At 48.5% G+C, this 17,434-nt stretch overlaps 2 protein-coding genes across 7 annotated transcripts in view; one reads left to right on the plus strand and one right to left on the minus strand.

Annotated features, from left to right (window-relative positions):
- The window catches only part of MTUS1 (microtubule associated scaffold protein 1), a 133,660-nt gene extending 125,833 nt beyond the window's left edge, over window positions 1–7,827 (plus strand). For 3 of the 6 annotated variants that reach the window (XM_036301896.1, XM_036301895.1, XM_036301898.1), the window contains 5 exons: window positions 811–884; window positions 1,038–1,130; window positions 2,888–3,004; window positions 4,701–4,798; window positions 5,504–7,827. In XM_036301896.1, coding sequence (XP_036157789.1) covers window positions 811–884; window positions 1,038–1,130; window positions 2,888–3,004; window positions 4,701–4,798; window positions 5,504–5,750 — 629 coding nt within the window. In that variant the 3' untranslated portion in view covers window positions 5,751–7,827. The other 3 variants (XM_036301897.1, XM_036301902.1, XM_036301901.1) reach the window with 2 other exon arrangements.
- A 615-nt stretch (window positions 7,828–8,442) lies between these two features.
- The window catches only part of PDGFRL (platelet derived growth factor receptor like), a 42,738-nt gene continuing 33,746 nt past the window's right edge, over window positions 8,443–17,434 (minus strand). Inside the window, exons 3-6 of the mRNA XM_036301903.1 lie at window positions 16,252–16,403; window positions 11,498–11,791; window positions 10,898–11,037; window positions 8,443–8,964 (exon numbers count right to left, since the gene is read on the minus strand). Coding sequence (XP_036157796.1) covers window positions 8,776–8,964; window positions 10,898–11,037; window positions 11,498–11,791; window positions 16,252–16,403 — 775 coding nt within the window. The 3' untranslated portion in view covers window positions 8,443–8,775. The remainder of the gene's footprint in view (window positions 8,965–10,897; window positions 11,038–11,497; window positions 11,792–16,251; window positions 16,404–17,434) is intronic.

The raw sequence follows: 17,434 nt of genomic DNA on the forward strand, positions 1-17,434 counted from the left end.
AAGCTGTTTCTTTCAGAACATAGTTGGCCGTGTAGCCCAAGTTGTTACACTGAACTCAGTGTATCCTATAGAGCAGCGTGCAGATGGGTGGTAAGAACTGGCTGTGTGACCTTCAGCAAAGGCCTTTTTCATCAAGAAGTACAGCCAGCCGGAGTGGCTCACTGGCTGAGCATTGACCCCTGAACCTGGAGGTCACAGTTCCATTCCCAGGAAGGGCACATGCTTGGGTTGCAGTCTCGACTCCCAGTAGGGGGCGTGCAAGAGGCAGCTGATCAGTGATTCTCTCGCATCATCGATGTTTCTCTCTCTCCCCCTTCCTCTCTCTGAAGTCAATAAAAACATTTTAAAAATTTAGAAAACAGAGTAGTTGTGTGAAGTCCCAGATGATAACATGTAAAAGTGACCGGCCCCGGGGAAGACATTTAGTAAACATTGTTTTCCTTCCTTCCTCCTAGAAATGGGTTTAAGTTTAGATTTCTGTTTGGTTCATGACATGCAAATGGAGAACACAGGAGCTCCAGGGCCGGGGGCTGCAGGCCAGGGTTTGAGGCCCGTTCCCTCAGAGTCTGCTCTGTGTCCCCTACACGCTCCTGGCCCCTGTGGGCCTCAGTGATCGCAGTAATAAACGGGGACTATGTGCCTTTCTCGCCTCACAGGGCTGATCCGAGAACAGGTTAACTTATATGAAAGCATCGCACAAATATGAGGCAGCAGCCATATTGCTTTGTCACCAACTCTTAAGAATATGTGCTTAACAACTACAGAACACAGTGACCTCACAGGACATTAAAATATACCACTTCTTTCCAGAAATCAAGAAAAGCCATGAATTAGAAAAGAAATCACTTGAGGATTTGCTTTCTGAGAAGCAGGAATCCCTAGAGGTGGGTACATCTCAATACAAAAAATAATAAAATAATAGTAGTAGTTTCTGAGCTTTGGGGTGTGTGGGTTTGGGTATGTTTCTGCGCACATTCTGCTGTGTTTCTGGTGTTGGCGTGCCGACTCATGTCCACATTTCATTACTTGTGTTTTAGAAACAAATCACTGACCTGAAGAGTGAAAATGAGGCTTTAAATGAAAAGCTGAAATCTGAAGAAAAAAGACTCTCAAGAGAGAAAGCGAATTTAGTAAGTTGCGCGATCCTGCATCACTACTGAGTTCTTCTCCTTAGCCGCCTTTTCAAGTCGAGTTATGTTCAGCAGCAGAGAGACAGCAGCGTCTGGAGCCCTCTCAGCTCTTGAGCTGTGCTGTTTAAACTGTGCTGAACGGCTTCTGTGTTTAGTGGTATGTTTTTAAAACCTTAAACACTGGCATGCAGATGAAGCCCAGTAGACAGGGTGTCCTCCCCAAATGTGTACGTCGTGTTTATTAAAATACATTTCATTCTCATTTAACAGCTACTGGCTGTTAAAGGCTGTATACATTTTGGGGGGATACCCTATATATTGCAAGTGGTCTAAGCTAATACCTATAGGAAGACAAGAAAAGTATCAGTTTAGGGGCAGGCGTTTGTTTGAAGTCTTCACTTTTTTTTTTTTTAACTGACTGCTATATTGAGATATAATGTATATACCTTATAAAATGTGCAATTCGGTGGTTTTTAGTATATTCACAGAGTTGTGTGTTGGTCCCCAGTATCTAATTCCAGAACATTTGTATCAGCCCTAAAGAACCTAGTACTCATTAGCAGTCAGTCCCTCTCCCCCCCGCCCGCCCCCCCCAAAGCCCCAGGGGGTCACCGGGCTACTTGCTGTCTGTGTGGCTTTGCCTCTTCATTTAAGCGGAATCGTGCCTGTGGCCTCCTGCGTCTGGCTTCCTCCACGGAGCGTCCGTTCTCGGCGTCCGTGCCTGTTACAGCAGGTATAGGGACCTCATGCCTCCTCTTGGCCGAACGGTGTTTCATTGTATGATTGCTCCTCCCTTTTGAAAAGTACAAAACTTTTTTCTCTTGTAAGCTCAACTTGCTCTTGTAGCTTGTACCCTCACTCCCCTGCCTCACTCCTTTTTTTGGAGAAAAAAAAGTTTACCGCTTCTGTTTTGAGAACCACTGTTCATAGCCTACTGCCCTGAGGCTGGAAGCAGAGCTCAGGAAGTCCCTGGCGGGGGGTGTCTCCCACTGTCCATTTGTGTCATACGTTTTGGACAGTTCACTTGAATTTCTGTAAGTAAAGGAGTCGGGGCATCTCCCCTGGAGTTGGGCTCTAAGAAGGCGTCTCCCCTTACGTGGCGTTTATTTGATAGACTTCGGGTAGTACCTGTGCTCTCTGCCGAGTCGGTGTTGGGGTGTCACAAAATAAGATGACAGGGAGTCACGCCTGCCCTAGGACGGCCAGGCCAGCGCAGTCCCATCACACTAAAAACCCAAAAGACGTAGGACGGTACCATCATCCCTGTGGTTTTCCAGAGAGCCCTACGTATGCACCGTCTTTCTATTCCTGGGCAGGTGCTGACCTTGGTGAGAGAGAACTGTTGTTCCCTCGCCCCCCGCCCACTACCAACCCGCCCCCCTCCCCCCAAACACCAGTGGTGGGCTTGGAGACACCCCGTTTCTGGTCAGAATTCTGTTTTCTATTGTTAAGCAATAGTTTTGCTCCTACTTCCGATAAAACACTTGGTGCTGCCAGTATCTTCTCCACGTTCAGTTGCTGATAAGTGCGTGAAATGCTTGTTTTCAGATATGAAATGTTTTATGTCATCCTTATAACCGGCGACTTTGAGGTTAATGTTATCCTAACCATTGCTTTCACCTTTTTTCTTTGAAACCACGGTAAGGAGGCAGAAGCTTCCTGCCACTTTGTCTAAGTCCTGTCTAATCAGAGATGTTTATTTATTTTTTTATTAAGAATGTGGCATTGCATTTCATGACCTGCTGTGTCTTTCCCAGAAAAACCCTCAGATCATGTACCTGGAGCAGGAGCTGGAGAGCCTGAAGGCCGTGCTGGAGATCAAGAACGAGAAGCTGCACCAGCAGGACGTGAAGCTGATGAAGATGGAGAAGCTGGTACGTTTCCATCGGCGCCTCCCCCGAGGGCCTGGCGGCTGGGAAGCGGGAACCCGGCTGTGACCTCGAACCGGGGGCTGTTGTCACTACTCCTGAAGCTGTTCGGAAATACAGCACAGGCAAAAGAGGTTCCGTTTCCCTTTCTGTGCTTGCTCCAGGCTGGCCATTGCTGCCTTCGGCAACACTTCCCCCTTCCTCCCCCCAACCCAAGGAACAGGTAAAGTAGCAGGGGGTCCTTGGGAAACCCACACCTACCGAACCGGCTCCCCTCCCAGGGGTCTGTGCATCTTGCCCTGCGTGGGAGGAGTTTTCAAATCATGTCAAATCAGAACTTTGATGTTTCTCCTACTCTGGGCAGGTTTCGGGTGCCTCAGAGAGCTAGACATGGGAATTAGTCACAGGGGAGCAGTTGAATCTGGCTACTGAAGTTCTTCGTCGAGCTTCCTGTGAATTCGAATGGGCTGAAAACTGTGCTTTAGTAAAATGAACCCAGTGGGATAAATAGCATGCACTATGGAGGCTGTGAGTGGAATTTAGTTTGTGGCTCTCGGACAGAGAACTAATGTTCCGAGGCCCCCTTTTTCTGACATTCTAGTCTCGTTTTGTAGAACGTTACTTCATTTGACTGACTTGTCCGGAGCATTTTCTGGATAATATGATATGTTACGAACAATAGGATCCCACACTCAGAGCCACAAAGTAGAGTAGTCGTACGGTACAATGACAGGGACTTAGAATTAACTGTGACAGAGCCGGGATGTCATCTCCTAAGCAAGTAATACAATCTTACCTTTAGAAAGCGCTCTGGGAGGTCATCAGCTCCCCAGCATGTTAAATGTCTTCTGGGATTTTATCCTTTAACCTCCCAGCCGATCAATGTGTCTTCCTTGAAAGTGTAGCCTGGGCAGGCCAGCAAGGAGGCCAAATGTGCCTTCACCTGAACTGGAGCGGGGGGCGGGGCGGGTGGGTGGGGGGAGGCTCTCTGTGCTGGCGTTTCTCTCACTGGACGCTCGTTTTGTAAATTGCTGCTTTGTGGGGCCACTGAGAGGTAAATGGATGCTGAAGAAGAAACCGTGTTTAAGGCCACATCAAACATCACCCAGAGCGGTGACCTGCTGCTGGCCTTAGAGTTTTCATCAAACGTGGGAACGTATTTTTTGCAAGACGGACCAGAAGAAGGGCTGGTGCCCTTGATAAATGCAGGCCTATGTCCGGCTGCTGCTTTTGTTTTACCACCTTGAACCCAAGAGGCACGGCCCCATGGTTGCCCAGGTCAGGACCCCAGTTCTCGGAGGGGTTGGGAGGAACCTCTAAAACGGCATGACACAGACTAACTCAGTCACCTCCTTGTGTTCGTTGTTCAAGTGGTTCTTGAAATCTGACAACGCATTAAAACAACAACAACAACAACAAAACCCCCTAGATCAAGCATGTCAAACTCGGGGCCGGTGGGCCGCGTGCCTCATTTATAACTCCCGCCAGCCGGGAGTTTGACATGCTTGACCTAGATGCTCTGCTCTGCTGCTGCAGATTCTGCTTTTTAATGTGTCGGTGGATAGGCATTTCACTGTACAATTAAACTTGCCTCAATTGGATCTCTCCAGCGTGTGCTGGTGCCAGGAACGTGCCGTAGGAAACGAGGGCTCTGTCTCCCTGTTTTTGATGTCTAACCGTTGGCATGCTTGTTCGCCCCCAGGAGGACAACAACACAGCGCTGGTCGACAAGCTGAAGCGATGTCAGCAGGAGAACGAGGAGTTAAAAGCTCGGATAGACAAACACATTGCGATTTCAAGGTAAAGAGAAAACAGTCCAATTTTTCCCATCTCCTCCTCCTCCGTTTAGTGTCAGTGGACCTCACACCCGCCCAGGCGCCTCCTGGGAGCGGGATTGCAGAGGGTGGTAGAGCAGGTGCTGGTTTCTCCCTGGGAAGCATGATGGTGGCACTTCATGGCCTGACTGTTGGGGCCTGGGCTGGGCACTGAGCCCTAAGCAGGCCAGCCCTCCCCCAGAGCCCCTGGCTTAGTGGCGCTGAGATGCCTTCAGAGAAAGAGCATCACAGGACCCAATGGGGGGAACCGCCCCACACAGGTCACGTGACATTCGGATGCTCTGTGGGAGCGTCACGGAGCCTCCTGTGACATTGGCCCCAAAGAGCAGCTTTCTCTTTGGCTCCCACTTCCTGGGTTTCTTAGGCAGCCAATACCCATGCCCAGTAGCCCTAGGCAGGACTGCCTTTTATTATTTCAAAGGGATCATTTTTCTGGACTCTCAAACTCAAAAAGGCAAGAACATTTTTTTTCAAGTACATTTTTTAGAAATTCAGATCCATGCCTGGCTGGGTGTGGCTCAGTGGTCATGGTTCGAGTCCTGGTCAGGGCACATGCCTGGGTTGCCAGCTGATCCCCTGTAGGGGGCGTGCAGGAGGCAGCTGATCAATGACTCTCATCACTGATGTTTCTCTCTCTCCCCCTTCCTCTCTGAAATCAATAAAAATAAAGACCCACGTGGTTTCTGGCTTTTTTGTCTTTAAGGCAACTGTCCAACGAGCAGGCCACCCTGCAGGAGTGGCTGGAGAAGGAGTCGAAAGTCAACAAGCGCCTGTCCATGGAGAACGAGGAGCTGCTTTGGAAGCTGCACAACGGGGACCTGTGCGGCTCCGACAGGTCCCCCACGTCCCCCCCCATCCCCTTCCAGTCGCCGCGCAATTCCGGCTCCTTCCCCAGCCCCAGCGTGTCGCCCAGATGACGCTTCTGCCCGCGGGAGACTGTCTGAGAGCACCGTCACAGGTCCGCAGGGCTGACCCTCACCGTGGTCCAGGGATCAAGAGCCACGTGGGCCGACGTGTCGTTACCGCCCTAGAACTGGAAAGTCTTGACCCCCTGCATCGGCTCCTTGGGAGACCGGAGCTCAGGAGGAACACGTGGCTCTCTGGCCGAGGGACTCCTCCCCAAAGGATTTCGGAATCGATCTGCACGGACATTTGCACAAAGCACTTAAAGAACATTGCCTTTTCCACGTAAGCATAAGGGGAAAAACTCTCAGGGGCCTCTTAAGATAAAGATTTATAACCTTTATAATGTTCTTTGCCACAGGCACCTTCTTGTGATTTTTATTTGGGGGACGTGTGAATAAAAGGGATGTAGCGAGTGTCCTGTGTCTGATGCTGCCTCCTTTGCTGTGTACTGCAAGTCAAAAGCTGCGTATTTCTGGGTCTGTACTAATCAGCTAAGTCAGTGTATGCATCTCTGCAAAAAGCCATAGAAGGAAGAGCAATCGTTGCTTGAATGATGACGCTGTCTGCCGCCCACTCCGCTCCGCCCTTTGACACAGGGCGGGGTGGGGAGTGACAGGAAGCGTTCCGACTGGTCCACATCTGTGCAGTGTCTGCATCCTTTGGAAGTTTCTTGGCATTCTTTCAGTGTTCAGCCATGTCGGTCAAAACTAACAAGTTTGTGTGTGTTTTTTTCTGTAGACTTTTAACGTTCCCATGTGAACCTAACATTTTACTACGATCCATTTTCTCAGGCTACGAGCAAATGTGAAACCCAAATTTTTCTAAAATTCTGTAAAAAGGAAAGGGGCGGCAGCAGTGGATTGCTCCCGCCTTACGTTTACCGTGACCTAAGCTGTCCTCACTGATGTCAACTATTGTCTTCTCCCCTGATCCTCGCCTCCTCCCTTTCCTTCCTTCCCCCAGCCAGAGCCCCAAAGGCAACCCTCCTACCTCCTTCCTATTGTTCTCTGGGACAAGGATAGTGGCATATGCTTTTCCAGAGCCAGCTCATCCTCAAGGTGCTCACACCACGCTCCAAATAAGCCACAGCCTGGACCTGAGAGTACAAGTTTTGGGAAACCCTAGAAGGAATATAGAACGAGAGAGTCATTGGCTCGTGTTTATCAATGAACAGGAGTACCTTGATGAACCCAACGATGCAGCATTTCATAGAAGATAACGCCAAGTTCCCATGTACCCTTTGAGGAACCCTTCTGTCTTTGGGGAGGTAGAAAGGCCAGCTTCCGAGTAGAAAATGTGGCTTTTCCTACTCGTAGGCCTCTCCTCCAGGTTGCATTTCAGTTTCTCTTCCAAATTTCACTTATTACCTCCCCCAGTTCTCACACTTTGGGGGAGGTGGGAGGAAGCACTGTGGCTTCCCCCGCCCCGCCGCCTACCGCTGCATGTGTCAACATGGTGATGTCAGTACTTACTAATCTGCATTGCTGACGTTTGATGGCTGTACAGATAGCCCCATAAGAACAGGTTCAGGATACTAGAGGGGGGTCTTTGAGTCATCACTACATGTACATTACATAGCAAATTAGTATTCATGATGCACGGTGTTTTCTATTTAATTATTAGTGATTGTGTCTGAAGTCTAGGCTTCACTAGTGTATTGTGGATGTTACCTTCCGTGTGCGCTTCTGATAAACGGGAATAGGCCCGCTGCCACCTTCCGAGATCTCTCTCTGCTTACCCTTTCCAGCTGTGCTCAGTGTCATTAGCCGAAGTTGGATTTGCCACCCGTGCCCGCGCATGGTAAATCTCGTGCTGATCCCTGCTCTCCCCCATACCCTTTAGGTGTCTGGGGAAATCAATCTTACACAGTTAGTATAAAGTGTCTTCAGAGACAACTGGAGGGAAGGTAAGAGACAACATGGAGAACTTGAAGATTGTTTTCAAACCAAATGTTTCATGTAGGATGTACAATGTCCGCACGTCATACCGTATACGGATGTGTAAAAACTGTAATTGTGCTCAGTTTGTAATGATGCAAAGTGTATTTTTACCTTGATTAAATAAACAATGCTGGAATATTTAATATAAGAAGTGCAACCTGTGACATACTTCACTCTCCCAGGGGCTACCCAGCTTACAGCCCTTCTCACAGCCCAGGCGTTGACACTGTGCCTCCTCCTCAGCCATTTCCCAGGAATTTCCAACGCAACCACAAAACAGGCCATGGGCTGAAATTTGGCTCACAGAGCTAAGCTTAGAATGAAGCTTCTCTTTTCTAAATTCAAAGCCATGTGTTTTGGAGGAATAACTTTTGACTGGTTTTTAACAATTTCCGCTCTTTAAGGTAAGAAAACTATGGTCTAAATATTTTTTTTGCAGATGCTACAAAAGGTCTAAATGAAGTTGAATTTTCCTTGATCTGCATACCTATTTTATATTGAAAATTAAGCTTTTAAACACACATGCTGTAAACCTTTCTGAATGTACTAATCTAGAACTAGTTACTTCTGAGTGCAGCCTTTTTTTTTTTTAATAAAAAGCAAGTTTCTATGATTTTTTTGGATACTTTCATATCATGGTTCATATATAGTTACTACATTTTTAGATGCTCATGTATTGCGATTAAAATCAAATGGAAATTAAGGTTAACCCAAACATCACTATCAACGAGTCCTTCTGCCAACCTAAAACACAAGCACTTAGGCCAGTTTTAAATTTATTTTACAAAAACTTGATCATTTAATAGAGATGATTATATAAAGTTGTTCACATATATGCTCTCTAAGTATAAAAACCAGAAGCGCATATACGTAGGTAAGCAATCAGAAGACATGCTTTCTGTCCCAGGAGTTAACACGTCTATTCTTAGACCGGGCGACTTCCTGTGTGTTTGGATGTCTGGGTCTTACTCACGAGGCGGGGACTGGGGTTTGGCGCTGGACATCAGCCTCTGGCAAAGCACGAGTCACAGGACGCCCGAGCTGGTGGTGTGCGCACGTGGACCTCCCGTCAGTCCGTTGCACTTCGTTTTCCAAGTCAGGAAAACTCAACAGTGGTAGCGACTGTGGTCTGTCCTTGGAGATTCTGGGCCGTGCAAATGTAATATCCCGCGTCAATGGTCTCAAAGTCTTCCACCGTCAGGACGCTCTGGGAGAGCCTGGTGGTGTGGCCCAGGCCCCTGTGGACCAGCCTCCAGGTGTCCTGGATCGTCACGGGCCTTTCATCCTGTGTAACGACACCCGCAGGGATGAAGCAAGGAGGACACACGGCTACAAACAGGCCCCAGCCACTCAACACAGAGCCATGCTCAGAAAACACCGGTCTGCGAGGCCCATGGGTGCTTCCGCACTGTGTAACCCTTTTCAGCGGCATGTTTTCCAAAGCACAGTCTGGGATGTCATTACGCTGTTCGACTCTCTCTGCCCTTTTCTTTAGTAAATTTTTAAAAAATACATTGCATTTATTTCAGAAAGGAGGGGAAAAAGGGAGAGAGACGTAGAAACATCAATGATGAGAGAGACTCACTGATCAGTTGCCTCCTGCACACCCCATTCTGGGGATCGAGCCCACAACCAGGGCATGTGCCCTGACCGGGAATCGAACCATGACTTCCTGTTTCATAGATGGACACTAAACCATGCCAGCTGGGCTCTTTAGTAAATTTCTACTGAATATAAGATTGATTCTTTTGGAATTCCAAGGAGGTACACCTGGTATTACTCAAAAAGACGTAGATAAAATTTTCCACACTTCTCTACATTGCCCACGTTCACCCTCTCACTCACTGGTTCTTATTTACAGAATTTCTGGTCACAAAGAGCCCAGAGCACGCCCCATGCAAGTGAATAAAAGCTCCCAATTGTTCAGATTTGGAAGAAAGAGAAGGATGATAAGTCAAATGTGGGAGAAAAGTTCTTCCAGGGATGGATAATGTGACGCCCTAAATGACGTAACTCCCTATTCCAGAAAGTCAGGCGGTCACCTTTGAGAGGCTTCATCCAAATCCAGTGATAAGAACGTAGTATTTTCTGGATTAGCTTAACAACTGTAATACAGTGTAACTCCGTTAATCCCCCTTCTGCTCATAAAATAATAATTAGCAATGCAAAAGAAATCTCTATTGAAAACCATTCATGTTTTCTAATTGTGACAACTGTGTAAAAGCAAGTAAGGTACCAGAGGCCGGAAAATACCATTCTCCAGGGAGAGTTATTTTCCACCAATCACAGCCCATAGAGCCAGAAGGGTATTGGCTACTGAGTACATCGCAAGAGGCCAAATCTCTTCTGGCAACAAAGGGATCGTTCCATGTTGGTAGCAGAGCTGTTTCTATTAGTGAACAGAGCACGCACAGAGGCTAAATAATAAGCTGGAGTTGCTTTTATGGGAAATCTATTTTAAAAAGATCTCTGGCCTCACGGCACCTTTTGGATGGGGCCTGTCCGCTCAGAGCTCCTCGCCATGGGCACAGCTTGTGTGCCAGACAGAAAGGCACCAGAAGGAAGTTAGATTGGCCTCTAATGGACTCAGAATTCATACTGAAGGTTGAGGTTGGGGTGGAGAAAGAGGGAGGCCCCTCCTGTCCCTTTCAAGCCCCTGTTCCTTCTTATTTAAGGATTATGAAGATCAGCCCAGCTGGCGTGGCTTGGTGGTTGAGCATCAACCTATGAACCAGGAGGTCACGGTTCAATTCCTGGCCAGATTGAATGGGCTCGATCCCCCATGTGGGTTGTGCAGGAGGCAGCCAATCAATGATTCTCATCATTGATGTTTCTCTCTCTCTTTCCCTCTCCGCAAAAATTGATAAAAAAAAATATTTAAAAAGAATTATGAAGATAAATCACATATGAAGAGGGTACACTGAGTGAATTGCCTGATGGAACCCAGTCACCTTTTCTATTAAAAAAAGCCATTTGTAAATATACTGAAACATCTTAGAACAGTGGTCGCCAATCGGTGGTCCGTGGACCACGGGTGGTCCGTGAGGTCCGAAAGGTTGGCGACCGCTGTCTCAGAGGACAACCAGCAAGCCCTGGCACCTCCCTTAGTCCCACACATTTCTTGCACCTCGTACGTTAAGGTCTTTATCAGTGGCAAGTGGGGGAGAGAGAGACAAACCTAAACTTGAACAACTGGCTGAGTGAGGGTAAGGTCTTACCTTCTGGCCAGGGTAGATCCACCTGAACTCCACCTCGACGTCAGGCTCCCCGAGGACAGTGCAGAGGACACTGACGTCATCCCCGCTGTTCACTCTGTTTGAAGATGCCAGGATGGTTGTGGATGGAGGGCCGCTGGGAACTGGCATTAAGCAGGAGACAGGGAAAGTGAGATGGAATTCATGAGTGCAACACTGAAGACAAACCTACAGGCACACTCTTTTCTTTGGACGGATGGGTCACATTTCCGCCTCACCCAAAGAGCACCAGGCCACCTCCACCCCACCACTTTCGGATTCTTCGAAGCCTCCTCTTTCTCTACCTTGGTGGTCCGAATGGGGTCAGCACCCAGAACTCCCCAGGCCCACCCATTTCCCTTGTGATTAGGGGAGGAGGCTAACCCGCCAGGGGTTCATCTGAAGGTCATGGTCACAGACAAGGAAGCACTAGTAGAACATTCTAGAAAGAGTGGTGCAATAAAGGAGCCATTAAGAACAGCATTCTGTGCCTCCTAATTTCCATCCACACTCAGGAACAGCAGTGCCTGCTACTGACCAGCTGGAAGCCACTGAAATCTAGGCACTGGTAGGAAACACCCTTACCTTCTGCGTAGAGGAGTTGATACTTGACAGAGATCTGGGACTTGCCCCCGGCCTCCGCCTTGCAGTAGACCACCCCCTGATGGTCAGAATGAGGTTGCAGGTATACAAAGCCTCTCTTCATGTCATAAACAATGTCTGTTCCATTGGCCGGGATTTCCTTGGCCGGGAACTCCCTGTGGAGCGTGACTTTGGCTGACAGGACAGTCACTCGACAAGGAACCACAGCCTGTCTGTCCGGGTTCAGGTAGACAACATCAAAGTAACTGGGAGAAGGTACAAAGAGTTCTCCTTTCTCTGCAAAGCAAAAGGCACAGGCTTACTTGTTCTGGAGGAACAAGGTAAAGAACACATTATGGATTTGCGACCCCAGGGCACAAAAATGAGAGGAGACTGACAATATACTCAGAATACTGAGTCCTTATGAGTAGAAAAGCTATTTTTAAATAATTTTCCCCTTTCTGAAGAAGGATGCTATTATTTCCCATCTCCTTAAGGGAAATAAAATAGGTCTTAGTTCAAGCCCAACTCAGGCCCGTGGGTTACTCCCTGAGGAAGCAGGGGAGGAGACTGACGTCCATACGACCAGAGCAGCCTTAAGACCTGGAAACAATCCACTGTGTCTCTGGAGAAATTAGCCGCATGACCTGCTCAGGAAGTGCTGTTGGAGGCGGATCCCAGCACAGCAGAGCTCCCCCGAGAATCCAGCCCAGTGCACCTCATTCCTGCCAAGGCCCACGGAGAGGGAATGGAGAAGAGACAGATGAGGAACCTGCTACCGCTAACCTCAGGTTCTGAGCTCAGCTTGGCTGCCTCAGGGCTGGGGACCTCCAGCCAGTTTCTTATACCCCTGTTCCCTCTGAAGTTTTAAGCACAAAAAAATGGCATTTTTTATCTTACAGAATTGAGAAGAAAATGCCATTTTTATCTTATAGAAATGAGGAGAAAATGGCATTTTTCTTACAGAAATGAGGACTGGTATGCCCGCCTTTCCTTAGTACAGAGGAATCCGAGTTGAGGTTTATTTTTTGTTTGTTTTCGGCATGGCACATTAAATCTTTTGCTTTCTATACTATGAGAGGATATTATCATAATTAAGAGAAGTCATTTAACTTAATTACACCCCAACACTTGTTCAATTGTTTCCCATGTTTTTCCTGCAATGCTCCTGAAACAACCAATTATTCTTGGCTCTCTCCTCCACTACCCTTCTCTGTGCGACAGTCCATGTGATGTGTTAGGTCAGGGACAGAATTTCTGGATATATCATCACATGTCTTCATGAGCCAAGACTTCTTTGCAATGGGTGCAACTTAACTAACATGGAGGTCCTTCCCCCTGGCTCTGGCTGAGGTCAAGGAAGAGTATGCCGTGGCTCAGAGAGGCCCTGTCTTTTCTAGGCTTTATGTCAGCCTGGGTGGCTCATGCCACTTCATGAGAAACTGCCTTTCAGGCTCAGGCCAGGGGCACCTAACAGCCCTGTGTTCACAAAGAACAAATCTGCGTGGCCTTGGATATGTCATTCCCAATTGTAAAGAGAAGAATCCAGAGTGGACAGAACTCAAGATATCTTTTTGGCCAAAACAATGAAGGAGTTTATGACTGTAAGGTTTAGAAGCACCTTCTGTTTTAAGGTTTTGTAGAGAAAACTGAACCAGTGAGCAAAGCCAGTATGATAACAATCAGAATTCCACAACACAAAAATGTGGTCTTACTTGGACATGCTTTGAAAAGTGACCACACCGGTTGCCTTAACAAACAGAAAAAAATTTTCACTTATAATCAGTACATTCCATCTACCCAAAAAAGTATGTTAAAGTTCAAAGAATTGTAGATGACCTATGCCCCTTGCAAATATGTTTGCATCTACTTGAGCAGATAAAAAAAATATTACTTTAAGAAAACTAAACACATGAAAATTTAGATTTCCAAAATAATTAGTTCGTAGGCTATAAGCTAAAATCCAAATGATTACAACTCCATAAAATGCCCCTTAATGTGGTTTTACTGCAAGTGAAGACCGCAGCTCAAGCCCTTTGCCACGAGAAAGGCCTATTGTCAGTCATGTTCTCCTTCTTGATCTGGTGGCAGTTCCGTGTGACTTGAGGGTAATTTATTTGAGCTGTATAGCTATGATGTGTGTACTTTTCTCTGTTATACTTCAATAAAAAGTTAGAGAGGGGGGAAAAACACATGAGTGCCTCCTGGATAAGATTAAATATAATATGTGACAGTCACACAAATTCACACAAAAATTGCACAAATTACCAACAATCAAAAGGAAGCTTCACAGTGTTTGCAATCGAGCTCCAGGGAACACGCGAACAGAATGAATGCCAGACGTTTCTCTGTGTGGGCAGAGGGGAAGCATATGTTCTGAAGGGAGCCAGCGCCAGCAGCAGAACGCTCAGCTCTCATCACAGCCCATCCTGGTTTTGCAGACTCACCCAGGCCTGAGAAGACAAACTGCTAAACCCTGTACTGAAAATCCAACTGGACTCTTCACTTGTGTTGAGGAATGAGAAAATGCTACAACACATTGGTCACCCCCCCGCCCCCGCCCCCCCCACACACACACTTTTGATTGATTTCAGAGAGGAAGGGAGAGGGGGAGAGAGAGAGAAACATCAATGATGAGAGAGAATCATTGATTGGCTGCCTCCTACACGCCCCCCCCCCCCCCCCCCGGGGATTGAGCCCACAACCCAGGCATGTGCCCTGACCAGGAATCAAACTGTGACCTCCTGGTTCATAGGTCGATGCTCAACGTAATATTTATGTTGAAATAAATATTAAGTTGGGGTGTTCCTTTGATTCACAAAGGGGCTTCCCTGAATTGAGGGAGAAGACCTGCCTCTAAAAATCAGAGAGAGCCCAGGACTCTAATAGGACATTTTGCTCAAGGGAGGTCTTCAGTTCGAAAACCAATGTTTTGGGAAGACACAACAGGGCTAACTGTGACAGAAAAGTCTTCATTCTGTCATTTGAAATAGGCTGTCAGTCCTCATCCAAATAACAGGCCCTGATTAGTCCCAGTTGCCTTTTCCACTGTGGTTTCCCAGGGCGGTAAAACACTAAGGCACGTGGGCTTTCTGCGTAGCACATTCCAGAATGAGGATCAGAAGGGATTACCTGTGAACAACTGCGAGCAGTTCTCCTGACAACACCAGTTATGCTAGCTAGTGCCTGTCTGTCTGCCCATCAATCCATCACCTGGTCTTCAAAACAGGCCAGGGCAGTAAGAACACTGGATCCTGGGTCAGAAAAGCAGGGCTGGACTCTTTACTCTGCCGCTGTAAGCCATGAAACACTGAGCAGGTCACCTCGCCCTCTGAGTCTCAGCGTCAGCGTCATTATTTCTCAGACAGAGATAATAAACCAGTGTCTACTCAGTTCCCGGGGGCATTTGGAAGTGAAATGAGATCCACGGACCTCCAGGGCCGTGAGAGGCGCTGGCCAGAGAGGCGCTCTCTGGACGGGAAGGGGTTATATGTGAGGTTTTGTTGAAGCACTCATTAATGGCCAGGGCATCAGGTCATTTGAGTCATAGGCCTAAATCACGAAGGTCTGAAAGGCAGATGGATTCAGGAAGTGGACAAATCTCCTGAAAGTGCCTGCCTACGACACTAAGAAAGAATTCTGGCCCAGCTGGCATGGCTCAGTGGTTGAGCGTCCACCTATGAACTAGGAGGTCACGGTTCGATTCCTGGTCAGGGCACAAGCCCGGGTTGCAGGCTCGATCCCCAGGGTGGGGCGGGCAGGAGGCAGTCGATCAATGATTCTCACTGATGTTTCTATCTCTCTCTCCCTCTTCCTTCCTCTCTGAAATCAATTTTTTTAAAAAGGGAAGAAGTCTGACTTCACCAGGGGGTGGCCTCTGTAAGGCCCTGAAAACCCTGACCACTGGGCCCTGGAGAGCGCCATCCCCCCCTCCAAGAGGGAGGGGGCTGCAACCTCCTCTGCATGCCTTTTCTCTGAGTGCAATTCCACCGGCAAAGCCATACCTAGCACTACAGGGGAGGAGAGTTCACTCTGACCTGCGCCTTCTCAGGCACCTCGCTCAGGCTCAGGGACTGGGGCTGGAGACTCAAGGACCACCACCTCTGGGAACCCAGCCCCTCAACCCTCAGCTATCAGCACTCACAAGAACAAATACAAGGAGGCCTTTGGCCAGGCCTCCTAGGACTGCGGAGGTTCCGGAAAGACTATCACAGATATGAGAGCACGTGACTCAAAGTCCACAGCCGGGCCTTCTGCAATGATGGAGCTGTTCTCTGTCACGTGTCGACTAGGACAGCCACCAGCCGCCACACGTGGCAATGGAGCCCTTGAAACATGTAAGGGCCACGGAGAAACCGAGTTTTAAATTTTGTTTAATTTTAATTCCCACTTAAATGTAAATAGCCCAGGTGTCCAGTGGCTACCATATTGGACAATGTAGGTACAAACTCTGGAGTCAGACTGTCCTGGGTTCAAATTCTGATAACAGGCATTCCTTGTAGTGTGACGTGAAGGACTTACTTAATCTCTAAACCTCAACTTTTCCGCTGGGAAAAAGAAGTGGAAATGATGTTAGTACTCACCCTGAAGGGCTGGTGAGAGACTTACCAGAACTAATTGATGGAAAGCATTGAGCCCAGGGCCTGACAGACAGCAGGGGCTCTGACTGTCATTATTGATATTCAGCACACAGTGGAACCTTTACCCTGGGCAAGTCCAGTCACTGGAAGAGTCCACTGAGGCAGCAAACCTTTTACCTGTAAAAAAGATGTAGGTGGAGCCGGTTTTGGTCACGTCCTTCGTGCAGATGTAGCCGGTGCAGAGCTGCCCCCAGCAGCTGAACTCGCCGGTGTCGGCCGCGGTGGAGTTGACCAGGGTCAGCTGGCCATAGCGCTCGTGCTGCTTCACACTGTCAACAGAAGCAAAGCCGGTCACACACCCGGGCCTTAGCCCTCTGCTCCTGTTCTCACATATAAATGCACACACCCGGGCCTTCGCCCTCTGCTCCTGTTCTCACATATAAATGCACACACCCGGGCCTTCGCCCTCTGCTCCCCTGTTCACACATATAAATGCACACACCCGGGCCTTCGCCCTCTGCTCCCCTGTTCTCACATATAAATGCACACACCCGGGCCTTCGCCCTCTGCTCCCCTGTTCTCACATATAAATGCACAGGCCCGGGCCTTCGCCCTCTGCTCCCCTGTTCTCACATATAAATGCACAGGCCCGGGCCTTCGCCCTCTGCTCCCCTGTTCTCACATATAAATGCACACACCCGGGCCTTCGCCCTCTGTTCCCCTGTTCTCACATATAAATGCACACACCCGGGCCTTCGCCCTCTGCTCCCCTGTTCTCACATATAAATGCACACACCCGGGCCTTCACTCTCTGCTCCCCTGTTCTCACATATAAATGCACACACCCGGGACTTCGCCCTCTGCTCCCCTGTTCTCACATATAAATGCACACACCCGGGCCTTCGCCCTCTGCTCCCCTGTTCTCACATATAATTGCACACACCCGGGCCTTCGCCCTCTGCTCCTGTTCTCACATATAAATGCACACACCCGGGCCTTCGCCCTCTGCTCCCCTGTTCTCACATATAAATGCACACACCCGGGCCTTCACTCTCTGCTCCCCCGTTCTCACATATGAATGCCCAGTGGGTCGGGGCAGAGTGCCCTCTCTCTGATGGCACAAACTAAAAGAAGTGTGTTTGGGGGAGGTGTGTGGGGCAGGGCGGCGGCGGGGAGGCAGAGACAGGAACCTTCTCTAAAGGGAATTAAAAAACAACAGTTATGGCCTGGGCCGGTGTTTCCCAGTGGTTACAGCGTCAGCCCTCGTACCAAAGGGTCGCGGGTTCAATTCCCAGTCAATGTCACGTCACTGGAATCCAGGTTTGATCCCTGACAACCAATTGATGTGTCTCTCTCACAT

This window comes from Myotis myotis, unplaced genomic scaffold (assembly GCF_014108235.1).
Source record: "Myotis myotis isolate mMyoMyo1 unplaced genomic scaffold, mMyoMyo1.p scaffold_m19_p_3, whole genome shotgun sequence".
NCBI lineage: Eukaryota > Metazoa > Chordata > Mammalia > Chiroptera > Vespertilionidae > Myotis > Myotis myotis.